The sequence below is a fragment of the Meleagris gallopavo genome, chromosome 19 (genome assembly GCF_905368555.1).
Source record: "Meleagris gallopavo chromosome 19, MGAL_WU_HG_1.1, whole genome shotgun sequence".
In the NCBI taxonomy this organism is placed as follows: Eukaryota; Metazoa; Chordata; class Aves; order Galliformes; family Phasianidae; genus Meleagris; species Meleagris gallopavo.
This window is the reverse complement of record NC_139422.1, coordinates 4,808,931-4,826,450: the sequence shown is the minus strand read 5'-3', so window position 1 is coordinate 4,826,450 and position 17,520 is coordinate 4,808,931. Positions and strand designations below refer to the sequence as shown.

Sequence of the window (17,520 nt, the reverse complement as noted above, 5' to 3'; positions counted from 1 at the left end):
ATCAGCACTACACTTTCTCAAGGAGATTACATGCTTTCTTCTCACCTCCCCAAGCATATGTTGGTAAATTTGTGATGCTCTGATTTCAGCACCGGCACAGAGATGGGAATTGCTCCTCTTCCCAAGCACACATCGTCCATAAAAATGTCCCCCATAGCTCATGTGCTCACTGACTGTATTTCCAGGGTAACTGTTAACAGTAACCAGCTTTGAATGCTTGAATGAGCCAAATTGGTATTTATGATTACTATTCACTCTCTCCTCCTCTCTTTCTCTCTTTTTTTTTTTTTTTTAATTTCTTTTGCCTTTATGAGGAAGCACTAACACTAAATCTGTAATATTTTGTTGCATTTCTATAGCTCAAGAATCAAGGTTTTTAAGCAGCCAGTTCTGCTATTATTTGACCCCACAAATTATTCCTGGAAGCAGGAAGAATAGCTCGTAGAAAATCATAACTGCAAACACTGATCTGGAGTTCAGATTACCAGATCTTTTGTAAACAGAGTGCTTCGGTCACTTCTGAAGGGTATACAAATAAGATTTCTGTCTAAGCCGTCTCTTTCCTCTGCCTGTTTCCCACACAATTGATTCAACATCCTGAGCCATATCTCTGAGATACTCAGAGGCCTCAGGATTTAGTTTAGAGATATTCAAAAAGCAACTGGAATTTCTGGAGGAAGACCACAGGCAGTAGCTTCGTGCCTCTGCCATAGCATAACCCTCAGCAATGGCAGCAGCACTCGTTGTACTGGGAATTGCAGAATCTTTCCTGGGGCCCAGCCGGCAGAGTGCTCATCCCCCAGAACAAAAGGCCGCTACAGACATCACCACCTTCTGCTCTCAGGGTTAGGCGTGCCTTGACCCCTGTTAGCATAAACGTAGAGCAATCTGTCTGCGGAAATTTATGCCCGTTACATATAATGCATAATGTATATGCATCTATATGACATTTCTTTCTGAATGTGTGTGCGTGCACATGTATATTTTAAAGCCGAACTCTCCACTAAGAGGAGGGTTGGAGGAGGGAGAGTGAAGGGGCTGCAGTTTTCCTCCAGTTCCACCCAGTGCTTCGTGTGCTCCACACTGCAGAGGAAGGAGCCTGTGCCGCAGCACAGCCCAGCTGTCACCACCATGGCTGTGTCTGCCTGTGCACGTGCTTCTTTCTCCCTCTGGGGATGGGAGCAAGAAACAAACGGGTGACAGATGTGCACCATGCTGTTAATGCAGTGCAGACAGTGACCGATGCTGCGGCGATCCAAGAAGCTGAGGGGACGCCGAGCAGCCGTGTGCTTGCTGATGCGCAGCAGCGTCTTGCACGCTGATGGCAGGAGTGGCTGTCAGGCTGACCCGGCCCGGCCACTTCTGCATCCCCACAGGAACATAAATCATCTACGAGGCAGGAGGTGAAGGCCAGGCTGGCTTTGCTACTGGGAAGCTGCTGATGCAGCTCATTGCTAAAGCATTCTCAGCACGCGAATAACAACTTGGTGAATGGCAAGACGTGAATTTAATGCAGAACGGGTGTTTCAGGTTTCGTTCTGGGTGTTTTTTAAAAAGCCTATGCTGGAGCTCCCGGCAGACGAGGCTCTCTCGCAGCCCGATGGGCGCAGGCCTCCGCCCGGCCCAGCCGTTGCCAGAGTAACGCGGCGCGGCCGGAAGTTCTCTCGGGCACTTCCGGCGCGGCCTGGGCGCGCCTTCCCTTCCCTTCCCGCCCGCCGCCGCCAAGATGGCGGCGCCCGTGTCGCTGCAGGTGGAGTTCGGGTGAGCGAGGGCGGCGGCGGGAACTGGGGCCAGGGCCGGGCGGAGGGCAGGGCCGGGGCCAGGCCGGGCTCCTCCATTAAGAGCGGGCCGCGGCCGTGAGGCGGAGCGGTCTTGGCGCGGCGGCTGAGCCTGAGGCCTTGTGGGAGCCGTGAGCGAGTCCCAGGCGCAGGCTCGTGGCAGCCCGGTGCCGCGGGGGCTTGGGGCTGCCCGGACCCGGCAGGGAAGCAGGCCGCGGCGGGCGGTGTGAGACGCAGGGCCGAGCTGTGCGTGCGCATCTCACTACTCGCTCTTTCCTCCTCCCCCTAGATGATATAATTTTTAATTATTGAAATTATTAATAAAGGCTTTCCGCTTGCTTTCCAACTGTTCTCTCTGTGTACGTGTGTGTGTGCGTGTCTTCGTGCTGTCTGTGTGCTCTGTCCCAGCCCTCGGCTCAGGGCGGCACGGTGGGGTTCTGCACAGCACTCTGCTCCCAGGGTCTGCGCTGCCAACGCTGTGTGCCTGGAGATTGGAGTGCTCGTGAGGTACTCTGTGAGCGTTTGTGAGAATACTTTGCTATTTGTTAAAGCCTTCTTTTAGCAAAAGCTACAAGGCTGCTATTTATGGGGTTTTTCCCACCCTCTCACAAGCACAGAAATGTCATAACCCTTTAAATGCCTCTCTCCTTAAGAATCCTTTCCTCAGTCTTTCCTGCTTCCAGCTGCAGTAACTCTCCTAATTTTCCCAGAAGAGTGAGATGCGTTTTTGCTTCCCTTGGAAATGCATAAATGAGCTCTCTATGTACAAATTGCAGCTGAGTTCTCTACAGCGAGCGCATTACAGAAGGACCTTATCTTGCAATCTACGTTTTTCCGCTGCAACAAAGCGTGACCTTGTTTTCATTACATAAAAAAATGTTTTTCATATAATTACTGTGACTTGTTCTTCTGCATGAGTCTCAGCTCATGTTAATAATTGCTGCTTCAAATTTCAGATAACTATTTTTTGTGAGCTGGTGGAAGAACACCAACAGAGTGCTCTTTAGGAGAGTTGCTGCATATAAGTGATGCTGCTGAGGGCACAACAAGGGTTCTGTTGTGCTCCTCTATGGCAGAGCCAAGAAAACCTAGTGTGGCATTTTTAGATATTGAATTTAAAGGAACTTTGTAACGTGGGGCTGTATCTGTTGATATTCAGGTGAGGGTTATTTGTTCTAAATACTTCCTTTTATTGAGGCAGCTTTCAAAAGATGTGAGGTACCAGTAAGGGTTTCCAGAATGTAATCTCATAAGAAAAAAAAAGGCAAAGTGAGATTAGTATTTTGTGACATTCTTTCAGAACAGCTTGGCCATTTTCCTGTATCAGTTGAGTTTTGAGATGTAGATTTCCAGACAGTTCATGCTCTGGCCATTCTGTTCGGTCTGGAATCAAGAACTGACGCTGTCAGTTTCTGTGTCACATTTTGCACAGTGGCACCCCAGTTTCCTCATGTTTTTGCTCACACAGTGGTTTATAATTTTCTAAGACTGAGTTTGGCCTGCTGCCTCCCAGCATCAAAACCTATTTATATTTGTAAAGCTCAGGACATTCAGAGTTGTTCTTTTTCTTTCCCCACAAAATGGACATAGATGAGGGACCTGCTGAAGCTCATTATGTTGCAGTTCCAAAATCTTTTCTTTTTTTCCCCAAGAGTAGAAGGAGATAGGTATCTGCACTGAATTTAAATCCCACTTTTTTTAGGTGTGAAGGCAGCTCCTGTACTTGCCCATTTCTTTATCGTCAGTGTTTAGTTCACACTTCATCTCTTAAAAAGCTGTGTTTGCAGAGATCTTCACTTTGCTCTGTAGGGCTAGTCCTGCTGGTAAGCTGTGTGTGTCAGAAAAGGGGTTAGGTCGTTCAGTGGAGGAAGACGTACTTTTTACATTCACATGTAACCATCACTGCTTGTTTCTCCCAGTTAAGGCCCTCATGAGAGGGATCTGTGCTGTGACTGTGTCAGTAAGGGGTTGCTAGAACTGGAGGATTCTTGGCCCTGCCTCTGACTTGCTGTGTAACCTCGTATGAGTCACTTCCTCTCTCTGCTTACAAATGGAAACCAGGGAGATACTTATTCCATGAGAATATTACTATTTTTCACATTTTGTGAAACCCTGTGAGGCTTCTGGCTGAAAGGTGCTAGAGAAGAGTGGTGTCGTGTGGCATCTGTAGTACTGTTTGTATTGGAGCAGTGCTGATAGCTGATGGGAAAGGCATTGTTAGGCACCAAACAGCCTGTTGTGAGCTCTGTGGGATGGCAGCCATCCTGCTCTACTGTGCTGATGCACCACGAGGGCCTGGCCTGTGAGTGCAGCTTTTGTGTGTGATGATAGGAGATGGTGACTTCCCCATGGGACTTGTGGTTTGTGAGTGGAAAAAAAGGCGAAGAGAATCCTATACTAAATTAGTTTCTGTGATTTATGGTTCTGTGATCTGTTTTCTTATTGTGGCATTTACATAAAATTCCCTGCTTGTGCTGTCTTCCTTTTGACAGTAGAACAGAAACTCAGTCATTCGTTCTTTTTATTTCAGAGGTGGTGCAGAACTCTTGTTCGATGGTGTAAAAAAGCATCAGGTGACTTTGCCTTCTCAGCCAGAGCCTTGTGAGTATCTGAATCTGCTGGATAACTTGAAAGAATGGCAGCAAATGAAAATCATGTGCAAAACAAAGCTGGTTTTACAGCAGTTTTGTTGGTTTACAAGTACCGATGTATTTTGAAAGCACTTTCAGCCCTGCTGTTGGTTGGATAGCTTAGCAGATGCCGTGCAGTCCTCAAAGCAAATACCAGACAAAAGTGATCTGAACACTTTCTGTGTCCTCCAAGTAATTGTGAAGCGAGTTTTTTCTCAGGCCTTTTGCCTCCCTCCTCCTGGATATACACCAGCTTCTGAATGCTTCTATCATGTCTGCATTCTTCTTTCTCGATACGTGAAACTGCTGTAACTGCTTTGCCTCTTTTGAGGTTCCTGAAGTGCGTATGTGTGTGTGCATGTTATCTGTAGATACACGTGTGTGTGTGTGTGTGTGTGTGTACAGCAGTGTAACACCTATGAATTTTACCTTCTTTTTTGACTTTCAAGTATATGCAATCAGTCTGTATCAATGATGCAGATGCAAATGGCAGAGCTAATGCCTGAACATGATGCTGGGCATACTGATGTTGCCTTCCCTGCAATAAGAAGTAAGATGCTGTTAAGCTAAAGAGTTGAGTGTCCCAGTGATAAACTGTCATCATTTCAGGTTTGTTATCTGGCGTATCAGTACTGAGAAGTGTTGTACTGCCTCGTTTCTCCTTGTGGGTGTGCTTACTGCAGTCACAACATAATTTTGCTGCAGGTTTGTTTTGAATTTTTCCAGCTAGATAGCAATGCTTTGTGCCATTTGAGGGTGGGATTGTGAACTGAGTAGATACAAAGCATGAGGGAATGTTAACTATTAATATCTCGTGAATGGATAATACCATAATCTATGTGCTGTGAACATCCAGGCCTGAAATTTTCTTGCTATTCCTGTAATTACAGATCTGTGGAGGTACTTGGACATAAGTATGTGTAATTCAAATGTAATGGGGCACTGAAATAGTGTACTATCTTGTGGTTAGTGACAGGGACTGTGAATCCAGGAGTGTGATCTGATGCTGATTGGTACTGTGAGTTTAGTCATGTTGCTTAACTTTCCCCTGTTGCTACTGAAGTAGTAGTGATAATTTCTTGTATCACAAGAGAGCTCAGCATTAAGTTCCAGCACCGTTAAATCACGTAAGTTTCTTGAACAGAAGGTGGTAAAGAGCTGCCAGAACACTCCCTTGGTTGGTTCATAAGCTTGGGGGCTAGAGTATCATTTTCTTTACTGTTCTGTAATTTTAGGATACCACTGACATCGACTGTGTCAGCAGTATTCAAACGGTGATCAGACACTCAAGAGGAAGGGGTTATTATGCGGGGTGTTTATTCCTGCCAGGGGAAGGGGGAAATTGATACTGAGGAGCAATTCTTCCAGCTCGATGGCTGTCAGCGGTATAGTTGTGTGTGGCCTAATCCACTCCCACTTGAAGTTGCTGGGAAGGCTTCTATAAGTCTTCGCTAAGAGCTGGATTTATCCTTTGGGATTAAACTTTCCCTAAGATCTGGCTCAGTCTCAGGGTTCAAACTCACGATATTCAGTCATTCATTCCAGATTAATCTAAGATGTTATTGCTTCTGGCTTTTCACTCTGCCTTGTTTTTCAGATGCTGCTGTCCCTGTAACAAGAGAGGCAGAATGGACAGTGGGCCCATGTGATGGTGTCTGTTTTTATGTGTATTAGATGACAGGGTGGTTTCAGTTCTGAGTCTGGCTGTGCACTGCAGCAGCTCAGGAGCAGACACTGAATTGTGAAGCCTATGCTGTTGCAGTATTTACACTTAGCGTGAGGATGGGCTGTGCAGATGTGGGTTTAAAGCCTGACAGTAAGGGGTCACTGGAGACACCTGTCATAATACTCTGGATGGGAATTACGTTGTTAAAGTGAGAAATTAGCAGAATTGAATAAGAAATTTGGTAAATCCTTGCAATTGTGCACTGTTCCTAACACCATCTGTTTTCCTCATTCACAGAAAGTTTAATTCAACTGTCTCTGTGTAAATAAAGATATATGTAGTGCGTTCCCTGCTGCCCTTGTGCAGCCACAATTATAATGGTTAGAGAAACAGCTCAGCACTATGCTGTGTCCTGTTGCTTACCTTTCCTTTTGTGTTCACCACTCAATACTCTGGGGAAGGAGTTGTAGTACGAGTACTGCTCGAAGACCTGCACTCAAAGCCCCAATTTAACTGATTTCATTAGCTGCCAGGCTTATTTTTGGCCATTTTGCCCTCTCTATCCCACTCTTCCTTTCCTTCTGAGTTATTTTTGTCTTTGCCCTCCTTTTATGCAGAGCAGCTCTCTCTGGGACATGTTTTAATTTGTTTAGGCATTTTTATATATATCCCAGAGATGAGGGGAGGTAGAAAACTGCATGAAGAAATTTCTGCCAGTATTTATGTGGGGGAGGAAAAATGCTCTCGATACAGGCAGCATTCTATTAATGATAATAATAATAATTACTTCAACAAATTATGTGGTCATTTCCTTTCTCCTGGCGACAAGCACTAAGTAGAAGATGGGTGGGTTTCAGAGCCAGTTGACTTTTCATGATTTGTTTCTCTGTCCTTTTCTGATGCCTGAAGATGGACTCCTGGAGGGATTAGGAAAGGCAGGAGGAAGAAAGCTGCAAGTGGGACAAGAGCAAGCCACCAGGGGTCTAGCCATGTGGCAGGACCTATTTTTATTATCCAAGGGGCTTTTTGTATCCTTACAACGTCAGTAAAACAGCACTTCTTTATTTCCAAAGCGGAGCTGCCTTGGCCTGCATGTTGAAATTGCTAAGCAGGAACTGAAACAGGTGTGTTTTAGCTGGATGGGAGGACAGCTTTCCATCAGCCACGCTTAATGCAGGGCTGTGTAATCTTTTGGAGCTGCTGCAGGGAGGACCTTAAGTTAAACAAGAATCTTGTCCCGAGTTGCTGGCTATTTTGATGATCTCACTGATAATGCTGTTAAAGGACCTAAAGACATTAGTGCCCCGTTGGCTTATTCTGTATAAAAACAGTGTGTGGGGGAGAAAGCAGCTGGGGGAATAACGGTATTTGTCACATGGAGAGAGTATTAAATTGGCAGGGAAATCAACTTTATTTTCAAGCATCTAGGAGGCTATTAGAGACAATGGAGCATAAAAGAGAGAAACCCTAAATTAAAATCTGAAAATGTATTTGGCAGCTCCCTCCTGAAACAGGCCACAGTAATTTAACCAAGTGCTTCAGTAATCAAATAGATCATTGTACGACTGCTCTGCGAGCGACGGCGGAGCTCCTTCCTCCACCTCGCTGGGACTCACAGTGCTGGGTTTGTCTGTGGCCATGCGAACTGCGTGGATGCTGTTGGGAGGGTAGGAAGTTGCTGGCATCACTTAACCCTTGTAGTGATTTCAGGTTTAGATCCGCAGTGGCAGATGACGAAGAGCGCTGACAAAAGCTTTCTGCTGAGCCCTGTGCTGGGGTTTGGGGCTGTTTGTAATGTCTCTGTTGTGCTGCAGGCTCCCAGCCTCCCAGTTCTGAATTCTCCTGTGGTTTCGGTGCCAGGACTCATGTTTTTGGAGTAGTGGTACCTGGTTTAGCAGTGATCACTTGGCTTTTCTGAGCTAATCTAGAGTTCACTGTGTTTTGGCACGTACAAGTCTGGAAGGATGCATTTTTAATCAGCATGTTTTGGTAATTGTTTGTGGTTTCCCTTTACCAAAACCCCAGGGGAAAAGAAAACTTGTTGCTAATCAATTTTATTTTTTTTTTAAAGGGAAAATTAAAATAATCTGCCAAGTGCTGCTTATGTTAAAATCCCCACAGCATGATTTGCTCCTCAAGAGCTTTGCTTTCCAGGGGCCTTGTTCTGCACAGCATGGAGGGCTGCTGGAAGCATTCATCTGCTCAGAAAGAGCCCAGGGATCCCGAGAGATCAGACCTGTGTTACAGGCTTAAACATACGGCGTGTGCTCAGAGTTGGTGGGTGCTATGCCAAAAGGCTGTGAAATCAGGAGGGGGGGTTGGTGTCAGTTGCCTGTCGTGCCCAGCACTGTTACAGGGTACTCTGTAAAGTTAGCAAAACTCTGGAATGCATTTATTGCTCTGGTTTTCATTCCCGGTGTTTTAAGACTTGTTCCAAACTCACTGTAAAAGTGGTTTTGGTAATGCAGGTTGATGGAAATCCGTAGATCTCCTGCAGCCAGCTCCTTTCTAACCACGCTGTACTACTTGCAGGTCTCAGCAGACATCTCTTAGGCAGGTAATTGTCTGCTGGGACAGGGAGGAGGTGAGCTACTGGCTGGGATCTCAGCCTGCACTGGCTCGGCTCGGAGCCCGGCCGCCCTTTCCAGCACTCACAGTGCCAGGAGCCCGGTGAGATGAAGCATCCCTGCCTGCTGCTCCTTGTTGGGCAGGGAAGGGGGATGCCGGCAGCCCTGCAGGAGCAGCCCCAGCGCTCTCCCAGGAGGCTGCGCTGCCGGATCAGCTCATCCCAGGGCTCATTGTGGAAGGAGCTTCCCAGGCACCAAGAAACCAGCTCTTGTGTGTGACCAAATCCCTGTGATAACAAAGCCTGGCTTTTCCACCCTCCTTCCCAGCCGCTGTATTGCAGTGCAGGCACCTAGTAGGATAACCTTTCTGTGCCAGTCCCCCCCCTCCGCTCTCTCTTTTCTCTCGGTGGGATTTGCGGTGCTGACAGCACTGTTCAGAGGGTGGCAGCGGAGCAGGGCTGGGAGGAGGATCCGGGCCCTTTAAACCGCTTAGCATGCGGTTCACACGGCTCTGGGCCAGCTGTTCCTTTCTCCTCCTGCCCTCACTCGCTGGAGTTGTTTGCTGAGCTCAGAGCTCCTGTGCAAAATTGCTTTTCAAAAGAGCCACTTTCTGCTTAATTAAACAATGAGCCGCCGTCCCTCTGCACATCTGTAAAGCTCCCTCTGCAGCCCCTTTATCCCACAAACTGCTCCATTCTTACCTCCATTCACTTGTAAATCTTACCCCCCCTCTCTTCCACCCTGATCATCTCACTGGCCCTTTCTTTTCCCCTTTCAAGTAAGACTGTGGGGCTTGGAGTATCTGTGGGGGTGGCTGGGCTGGGTGGGCAGGAATCGGTTTAATGGTGCTTGCCCTGTATGAAAGTCTGATAATGGCCGAGCGGTTCTGAGCCCGAAAGTGAGAAGCAAAAGCTGGTACTCTGCTTGATTTCTGTATGTAGAGGAATAAAATCACGGCGGTCACTGAGCTGTGACACTGACTCATCCAACAGAGTGTCCAGTGAGCACCAGCAAGGCTGGAAGGGGATAAGGAGCCTGCTTCCAGGAGCTTTCCTCTCCAGCTGGCAGTGCCAGGAGAGCCCAGCTCTGGGGATTCCCTCTGCCAGGCTGTGGGGAATCCCCCTGCAGCTCCTGCAGGACCTCCTCCTGGGGTCTCACATGAGCTCCCGTAGCCTCGGGTGGTACTGAGAGGGTTTTCCTTCTTTGCACGAGCACAAAACCCACAAGCCAGGAAAATGTGAGGGAGGAGAGATTTCAGTTTGATGGGTTCCGGCTGAGTGTTATGCCTGCAGTTAGTAATGCATCCTCTGAATTGTCTTCCTGAGCAGCTTTAAAAAAAATTAGCCAGCAACATTCAAGGTTAAGCAGAATAAATGAATGGAAAAGCGATCAGGTGGGGTATCTCCTTTATCACAGGGATGGGCAGATTATCGTCAGGGTGATGCAGTATCATCCAGCATAGATTGATAGGAGTGAAGCCGTGGGTGTTTGGTGTGTAGAAGGAAGATTTCTGACTGCAGGAACTGTTGGAACTGTGGCACGGTCTCTGTGGGGTTTGGTAGCAGGACTGCATCGCTCAAGTGATGCAAAATCAGAGTGGGCAAAGCTCGAGGTGGTCTTTTGTGGCCAATAATTCTGCACTGCTAGAGGGATGAAATCACAGGAGCTATTAACCTGCTGGTTTTAATGCCTGTGATTCCTAATCTTCCTCTTTGCTGCCCGTGCAGCAGTCTCAGGCTTTCCTGGTTCCTTCCTTTGACAATTCTGCACGAGAGGCAAGACTCTGGACCAGCACTGGTGATCTGTGAGCCTAATGAAAAGAGACAGTTTGGTGTGCTGGCATTTATTTGGGAGACTGAACTGACAATAGCGTGGGGTGTTACAGGATTAGATACTCTGACTTTGGAAATGTGGAGGGATTAGGTTTACCCTGAGGATCAGCTCGGAGCTGCTTTCTGGTGCTGGGAGCTGATGGATGGGGAGAATGCTGGGCTGGGGATCCCATGAACTTGTGTTCTCCTCCCAGCAGCCTGCCGGGAGCAGAAGATCCCAAGCAGCTCTTCTGCAGCTTGTGGGAGTTGTGATACAAACACAGTGCTGAGAGCTGCTCGAGGATGGTGGGGTCTGAGTCGCTGTGCTAGCAGCAGGGCAGTGGAAGAGCCCTGTGATCCCTGCCTGTTGTATGGACACGTCGGGGTGGAGAAGAGCTCTGCTGGGGGGTTCTCTCCTAGCTGAGAAATGAGAAAAGGACATTGCAGCACAATTAAAAAATAGAGAAGCAAGAGCTTGATGGTTTTAGTAGCAGACGAGAACAGATGAGAGGAATGATTGGGATTCTCTTGTGTCTGGCTGTAGTTACCCCCTGATTTTTTCCATAGCACTTAAATCACTACGTGGCAGGATGTGCACTTGTCAGAGAAAATGGATTTTGCTCTCCTTGCTCTGCGCAGTGAGCAGCCCTTTTGCTGTGACTCCATTTCTCTAAGCTGTTTCAGGTCTTCTGCAGTTTATGGCACACCATCATCTGCTTCGGAGGAGATTTGCATTTCAGATGGGAGCCTGGAGGATCCCTCAGGTGGGCTTTTGTAGCAGCTCTCTTGGAGTGCTGTAAGATTCAAAAGTACACGGAAAGAAGGCATTTACCTGGAGGGTGAGTGGGGAGCTGGATGGCTGTTGGGGAATCAAGCTGCTTGGGCAGGAAAAGGGGGATGCAGCTTGTCTTTCCATCCATTTCCATGCGGGCAGGGGGAATAATGGCAGAGGAGCGGCAGGGAAGGGGCTTTGTCATGGTTACAGGCCAGTGGCGGAGAATGTGGGTGGAGCGGCGCTGGTCCCGAGTTAGTGACCTCAGCAGATTGGAGCTCAGCCATGGTCAGTATGATAAATGATCTTATTCTGGGTCAAAGAAATGGTACCCCATGGGGAGGTGTCCATGAGGCGGCCCAGGAAAGCGCCGTGTTCCTGCAGCACTGACCCCTTAGTGACCAGTGCTGCATATATCTTCTTTATTACAGACCAGAAGGGAATTTTCCATGGTTCACCCGTTAGAGGTTCCTCTCTCTCTCTCTCTCTGAAATAAGCTCCCAGCTCTGTAGCAGGGCCAGACACAGGGCAGTCACACCCTCCGGGTGCCCTTCAGGTGCTGCGTGCTGGTTTGGATGTGGGTTGTAAAGCAGAGGACGTGGAAGTGTCTGAGCACTGTATGTGTGTGAATCTGATCATGTCAACTAATACCAGCTGTGCAGAATCCTTCTGTGTTTCTGTGTATTCACGGGTTCAGTGTGAGGTTCCCATAGCGTAACACCAGCTCAATGTTCCTTATTCCAGGCACCTGTTTTCTCTGCACACGGTGGGTGCCCTCTCTGCTGAGATCTCACCGACCAGCCCATCAGGCCAAGGAGGTTTTAGAGATCTCAGGGAGATCCATGGATTTCAGCCCTGTTTTTGAGGATGCAAACGAAGCTGTGCTCTTATTTCAGGCAGCACTAAAATGGAGCCCCAGACACGTTCCTCTTGCAGAGGAAGCTCAGCAGATTCATTGTCAGTGAACAGCTGGGATAACGCAGAGGGCCTCGGAGGACAAGCAGGAGGACGGGGCAGGCTGTGAGCTTCTCTCCACCACGACCAGCAGTGTTTGTAATGCAGCTGGGCTGGTGGCGAGCCGCTGATGGGTCTGTGCCTGCAGGCTCACTGCAGTCCCTGCATCCTGTCTGCCTGCCTGAGGAGCCAATGACTTTGTGTCACTGCACGCACACTCTTGGTTTTCCTGAGCTGTGTGTTTCGCTGGGTGATTTGTTTTATGTATGTGTTGTGGGTTTGAGCTCCCATCTGTGCACTTGAACTAAGCAGTTTTCTCAAACGTTTGTCAGTTTTTCTTTTTTTTTTTTTAATTAACTTTAGATTATTTTTCCCGAGAATTTGGAGAGGTTTGATGTACTGCGAGCACAGGCAGCAGAGCTGTCTGTGTATACAAATGAGAGAGGGATTTCCTACCATGTGCTTCAGTCCCTCCTTTGCAGTTTGGGAATATTTTAGCCTCCCGCTCTGCTGATGCTGCCAATGGCAAGGACAGTTCATGGTAACTAGAGTGGGGTTTTGGTGCAGGTATTTGCTGCGAATTAAACTGAGTAGGCTACTGAAAGGATTTCATTGACACCATGCAGCAATAATAAAAATGGATCCATCGTTGCTGTGATGAGCTGGTGGGGCAGGAGCAGAATGCTGCCTCGTCGCAGCTCTCACCTGAGCCTCTCTCAGCCCCAAACCCATGGTTGCATCTGCAGCCACGTGCAGTGCAGCTGCACTTCTGTGAATAGCTGGTGCCTCCGTGCTGTTGAGGGGGCACTTGGAGCCCCAGCAGGAGTATAAATGTCAACTGATGTGGTGCTTGCCCAGGTCAGGGTAATTTCTTTTTTTAACTCCTTCTACATCCTTTGTGCAAGACGTGCTGTTTGCACAGCAGATCCTCAGCCCAACGAGCTGGAAGCCAGGGCTGGACAGTATGGAAAGAAAATGTCTTAGGAACGCTGCATACGTCACATAAAAGAGATAAGCAGTTGCACTGTAATTTACCTCTTATTATTTCCATCGTGATACCATGTAGGATCCTGAGCTGCTGATCAAGACTTCTATTCAAGGCATTGAGCTGCGAGATGGCTCCTCCCTGGCCCACTTGCAATGGAAGCAATTTTGTTCCTTTTCAATATCTGACTTGTGGGAGATGGTTCTGGTGTGGCTGTGGTCATTTTTCATCCTTTATAATTGATTTGTTCAAGTAATATCAGTGCACAGAATATAAAGACATGAAGGTGGGGGGGGGCTGAAATCAGTGCTGAGAAAGCAGCTGAAAGTATTATGTCTTAAGGTTGGCTGTAGAGAAGGGGCCTTAATTTCCATTGCTGCCTGGAGCAGGGAAGCTCCACGCATGGCCAGGGTGTCTGTTTTTCCCTCCAGTATCCCTGTACGTGACTGCTGGGGAGGAGTAAATGAACGTAGGCTCAGGTGGGGCTGAGAATAACATTTATTATGGAAGGAGAAGGGGTGAGGGAGCCTTCCAGTGCGGCCTCCCATAAATCAGCCCCTCCGCCCAGGCTGCTCCGAGGTGGCTGCCTTTTATCCAGCTGGTGCAGCGTGCTTCTGTTTAAATGATCTCTCCCGAAAGGTCCCAGAGGAAAGGGCTGCTTATTCCATGCAAGGAGAATGGTGCATGGCACAGCTCATTGTTGTGTGACCTGCTGCAAGTGCATAAATATGAATCAGCTCGCGGGCGGTGCTATGGAGGGACCGGTGTTCCCTTTGTGCCCCCCCACCCCTCCTCCCGAAGGCTCCTCTCCATCTTCCTTCCGCTCCAGCCTTCGTAGCTCGGTGATGGAAAGCAGGAGGGGTTGGGTGTGGGATCCTGAGGGCTTGGTGTTGCAGCAGCATTTTTCAGAGCACAGGAGATACAGTTAGCTCTCATTCTGGCCGGCACGGCGTATCTTTGAGTGTGCTCCTGTCTCCAGTGTCTGTTGATATCAAAGCAGCAGAAAATGGTCTATGTTGTGCTCCTACTTGCATATCATTATGGGGCAATCCAGTCCCACACAACTCTTTCTGCTGCAGTTGTGCAGAGCAGTGATCCCCGTTGCTCCCCTCAGCCCCACACAGAGCAGGGACAGGGGGTGGGGGGATGGAGCAGGTCGTGGAGGATCCCTCTGCCCTTTTCCCTGGGAATGAAGATCTCCATCTGCTGCAGGGCTGACGTTATTTGGAAGAACCCCAGCTCTAAAAGTGTCCACAATGCCATCAGATCCCATTGCATGTCACAGACTGAGTCGAGCCGCTACGAGTGTTTGTTTTTGCTGAAAGTGGGTGACACGTGGCAGGGAGATGTGGGGACTCTGCTGCCACAACAGCTGCAGCCCTCACTGGGGCATTGTGCCTTCGGGGGGCTTCCTCACACCTCTAAAACAAACAGAGCTCTTTGGGGGCTTTCCAGGGGCTGGTTAAAGGAACCCCAGGAGAATAAGTGGTTGTGGATTCAGAATGACGAAGTGGTTTGGGGAATGGTGGAATACAGGGAGAATACAGGAGAACTCCACGTTGCAATTTGTCAGCTTCTGTATACCCTGTAACGGATTGTGCCCCCCCACCATCACTTCTCACCTCTCCAATAGGAAATTAACTGATGCTATCACTAAAGAAATTGTTTTTGCCTCACAAAGTAAAATTGATACTATAAAAACCCGCCAGCAGTGTCTCCTCCTCCTTTTACATGAAGACAAATCCTCCCTGTCACCTACTGAAATGGAAAGATAAAGGCTGAGCTTTAATAAGGAAGCCGTAAGCACGGAGCACAGAGGGAGGGAGCTGGTGGGGAGGGCAAGGGATGGCATGGGGAGCACAGTGTGACAGCAGTGCAGTGCTGGGCAGCAGTACAGGTGTCCAAACCGTGGCAGTCGTGGTCAGTGTGCGTGTAACACAGGGCTGGATGTGTTCTCGTGCCCCAGAACTCACATGCTGCTGGTGTTGGTACCTGCAGTGCCTGTGCTGCCCGGGTGCAGGGCTGTGTGCTATGTGCTGGTAAGGGGCAGTTCTGTTACCTCCTCCTGTGGTTGGAGGTGTGCAGCTCTCGCCCTCTGCCCTGCGTGTTCCCCACGGTCTCTGTTGTGGATAAACATTCACTTTGTTGTGGCACTGCCTGGGAGCTGTCAGCCAGCTGTAAATCGCTGTCCTTTTCCCTTCCAGGGGATATCAGAAACCTGCTAAAGTGGATCAAACAGAATCTGCTGAAAGAACGGCCCGAATTATTCATGCAAGGGGAATCTGTGTAAGTACAGCTGTGTGACTCCTCCTCGTGTCTCTCTCCCTGTTGATGCCCACGGTTTGGAATACGTTTTTCCTGTTGGTTTCATGAAGTTAACATCCATGAAAACACGGGGTATGCTAACGTGATTCTGGGAGGGAATCCCCTTGGTTTGGAAACAGCTCCAAACTATACCTCCCACTGCTTCATGCAGAGCATGTCTTTCGTTTTGCAGCCCTCACCCCGACTCCTTAAGCCTTAAACGTAAAGCAGGACCACCTATAATCCTTCTGTGTTGTCACCTGGAGCAGCACAGCTCGTGAATCCTCAATTCCAGGCATGTTAGCAGGTCTGTCCGTTCCCTGCTGACATTGCTGGGACCAAAGCAGTCACTCGGAGAAGTGCCAACAAATATTTCTGCTGGGAAATGTATTTTTATTGTCAAAATGGGGCCAGCCTCGTGGAGGGGAAGGAAAAAAAAAAGTCCAGAGAAATGGAGCAGAGTGAGCCGTGCAAGAGCCATCCCTGACGGCGGGGTGGCGCTGGGGGTGCTTAACATTCGTCATGGATCTTTGTGAGCTGAAGCGTGTGCCAGGTCCCCTGGTAACAGGAGAGACAATTGCAGGACACTGAAGATCAAAGAGGGGGAATCCCTTTGCCTGTAATCAGGGGCTCTGAGTGGATCTCGGGTGTTTACTGCTGGGGGTAGTGGCACCAGAACAGCTTTCCCTGCTTTTGCATCCAGCTCTCTGCGCTCTGCTGTTTGCGGGGGTTTAATTACCTGGCTTTTCTACCTCACCGAAATGGAGTCATCCTGGAGCATCCTCAGGAATGGTGCATTTTGATTCAAATGAGCTCTGGGATTGCTCCTGTCTCCCCTTTATTTGATCTAGAAAGGACACAGACTGTACCTGTTTCTACCTCTATGCTAGGATTCCTTTTTCTCTTTGGCTTTATAGGCAGTCGGTGTGTGATCTGTGCTTTAACATCCCTCTTCTTAACTATTTGTGAAGCTTTTAGCAGCCCTGTATCCTAATTATTTCTGTGTTCTGCAGGAGGCCAGGAATTTTGGTGCTCATCAACGACGCAGACTGGGAACTAATGGTCTGTACTCCCTCCATTTGACTTTCTTTGTTGGAAATACTGCTCTGTCTGTTCTGTGGTTGCTCTCAGAGAGGCTTTTTCTAATTCTTGCCCCAAGCAAAGCATCTAGTATTTGAGAGGGAATGGGGGCAAACAGGGATCTTACCCTCTGTGTTGTACCACTGTGGCTGTTGGGAAGCCTGCACCTTCAATCTAAGCTGCTGAGTCTCATCAGTCAGCACAGGTCTGAACGGAGATGCACCCTGATCTCTGGCCCACATGTGGGGTAACAGCCTGGAGGACACCAGGCTGCCTTGGTAGCAGGTTTTGCAGCTCCAGCAGTCTTCAGACTGTGAGGCACTTCCCAGCACGTGAAGGCAGCCCTGGGGAGATCCCTCCCCAAAAAGGAGGTGGTTAACACTTCTCAGTTTCAGCCCACTGTCTCAGACAAGAAACAGTCCCTAACTATTTTCCTGCCTCAGGCAACCACCTGTTCTGTCAAAACTGTGGTCCAGAAAGTGGTGTGTTCCTGGGATAATGAATGTCAGCTCCTTCTCTGTTAGCTCTCGCCTTTGCCTTCTTTAAGATAGAAACATTGCTCTGTCCCTCTCAGCTCTCCCTTAACACCATCTTTTTATGAGCTATTTTCTCTTTGCACCTAGTATTTGGAAGTGACATTTAAACCATTTCTCATATTTCTCTTGGCCTGCAGGGTGAGCTGGATTATAAACTCCAGGACCAGGATAATGTGCTTTTCATCTCGACGTTACATGGTGGGTGAACTCCTGGAAAAAGAAGAGGACATTAATCTGAACCCTTGGGGAAACAAACATCTAAACCCACCCAAACCTCTCTCGAACTGTCTGTGCCTGATCCCTGCATCATGTTAACATTCACTTGTTAACAGACGTCCAAATAAAGCCCCGTCAGCACACAGCCTGCTGCATACTGCTACAGCATCCATCTTTTGGTCATTTCACCTCTCCTGACCACACTTCCAGGTACCTTAACA

At 48.6% G+C, this 17,520-nt stretch overlaps 1 protein-coding gene across 1 annotated transcript; it reads left to right on the top strand.

The window, feature by feature from the left end:
* Positions 1–1,621: 1,621 nt before the first annotated feature.
* Positions 1,622–17,444, top strand: URM1 (ubiquitin related modifier 1). Its single transcript, XM_085239217.1, has 5 exons — positions 1,622–1,761; positions 4,309–4,379; positions 15,368–15,449; positions 16,481–16,529; positions 17,221–17,444. The coding sequence occupies exons 1-5, from the start codon at positions 1,727–1,729 to the stop codon at positions 17,287–17,289; spliced, it is 306 nt and encodes a 101-aa protein (XP_085095343.1). The 5' UTR covers positions 1,622–1,726; the 3' UTR covers positions 17,290–17,444.
* Positions 17,445–17,520: the final 76 nt, after the last annotated feature.

What these genes read in the sequence shown, in the direction of transcription:
- URM1 (XM_085239217.1), top strand. Translation starts at nt 1,727, where the DNA reads ATGGCGGCGCCCGTGTCGCTGCAGGTGGAGTTCGG. An exon ending in TTCATGCAAGGGGAATCTGT is followed by an intron (nt 15,450 to 16,480) that starts GTAAGTACAGCT and finishes TGTGTTCTGCAG; the next exon opens with GAGGCCAGGAATTTTGGTGC. An exon ending in ACGCAGACTGGGAACTAATG is followed by an intron (nt 16,530 to 17,220) that starts GTCTGTACTCCC and finishes CTTGGCCTGCAG; the next exon opens with GGTGAGCTGGATTATAAACT.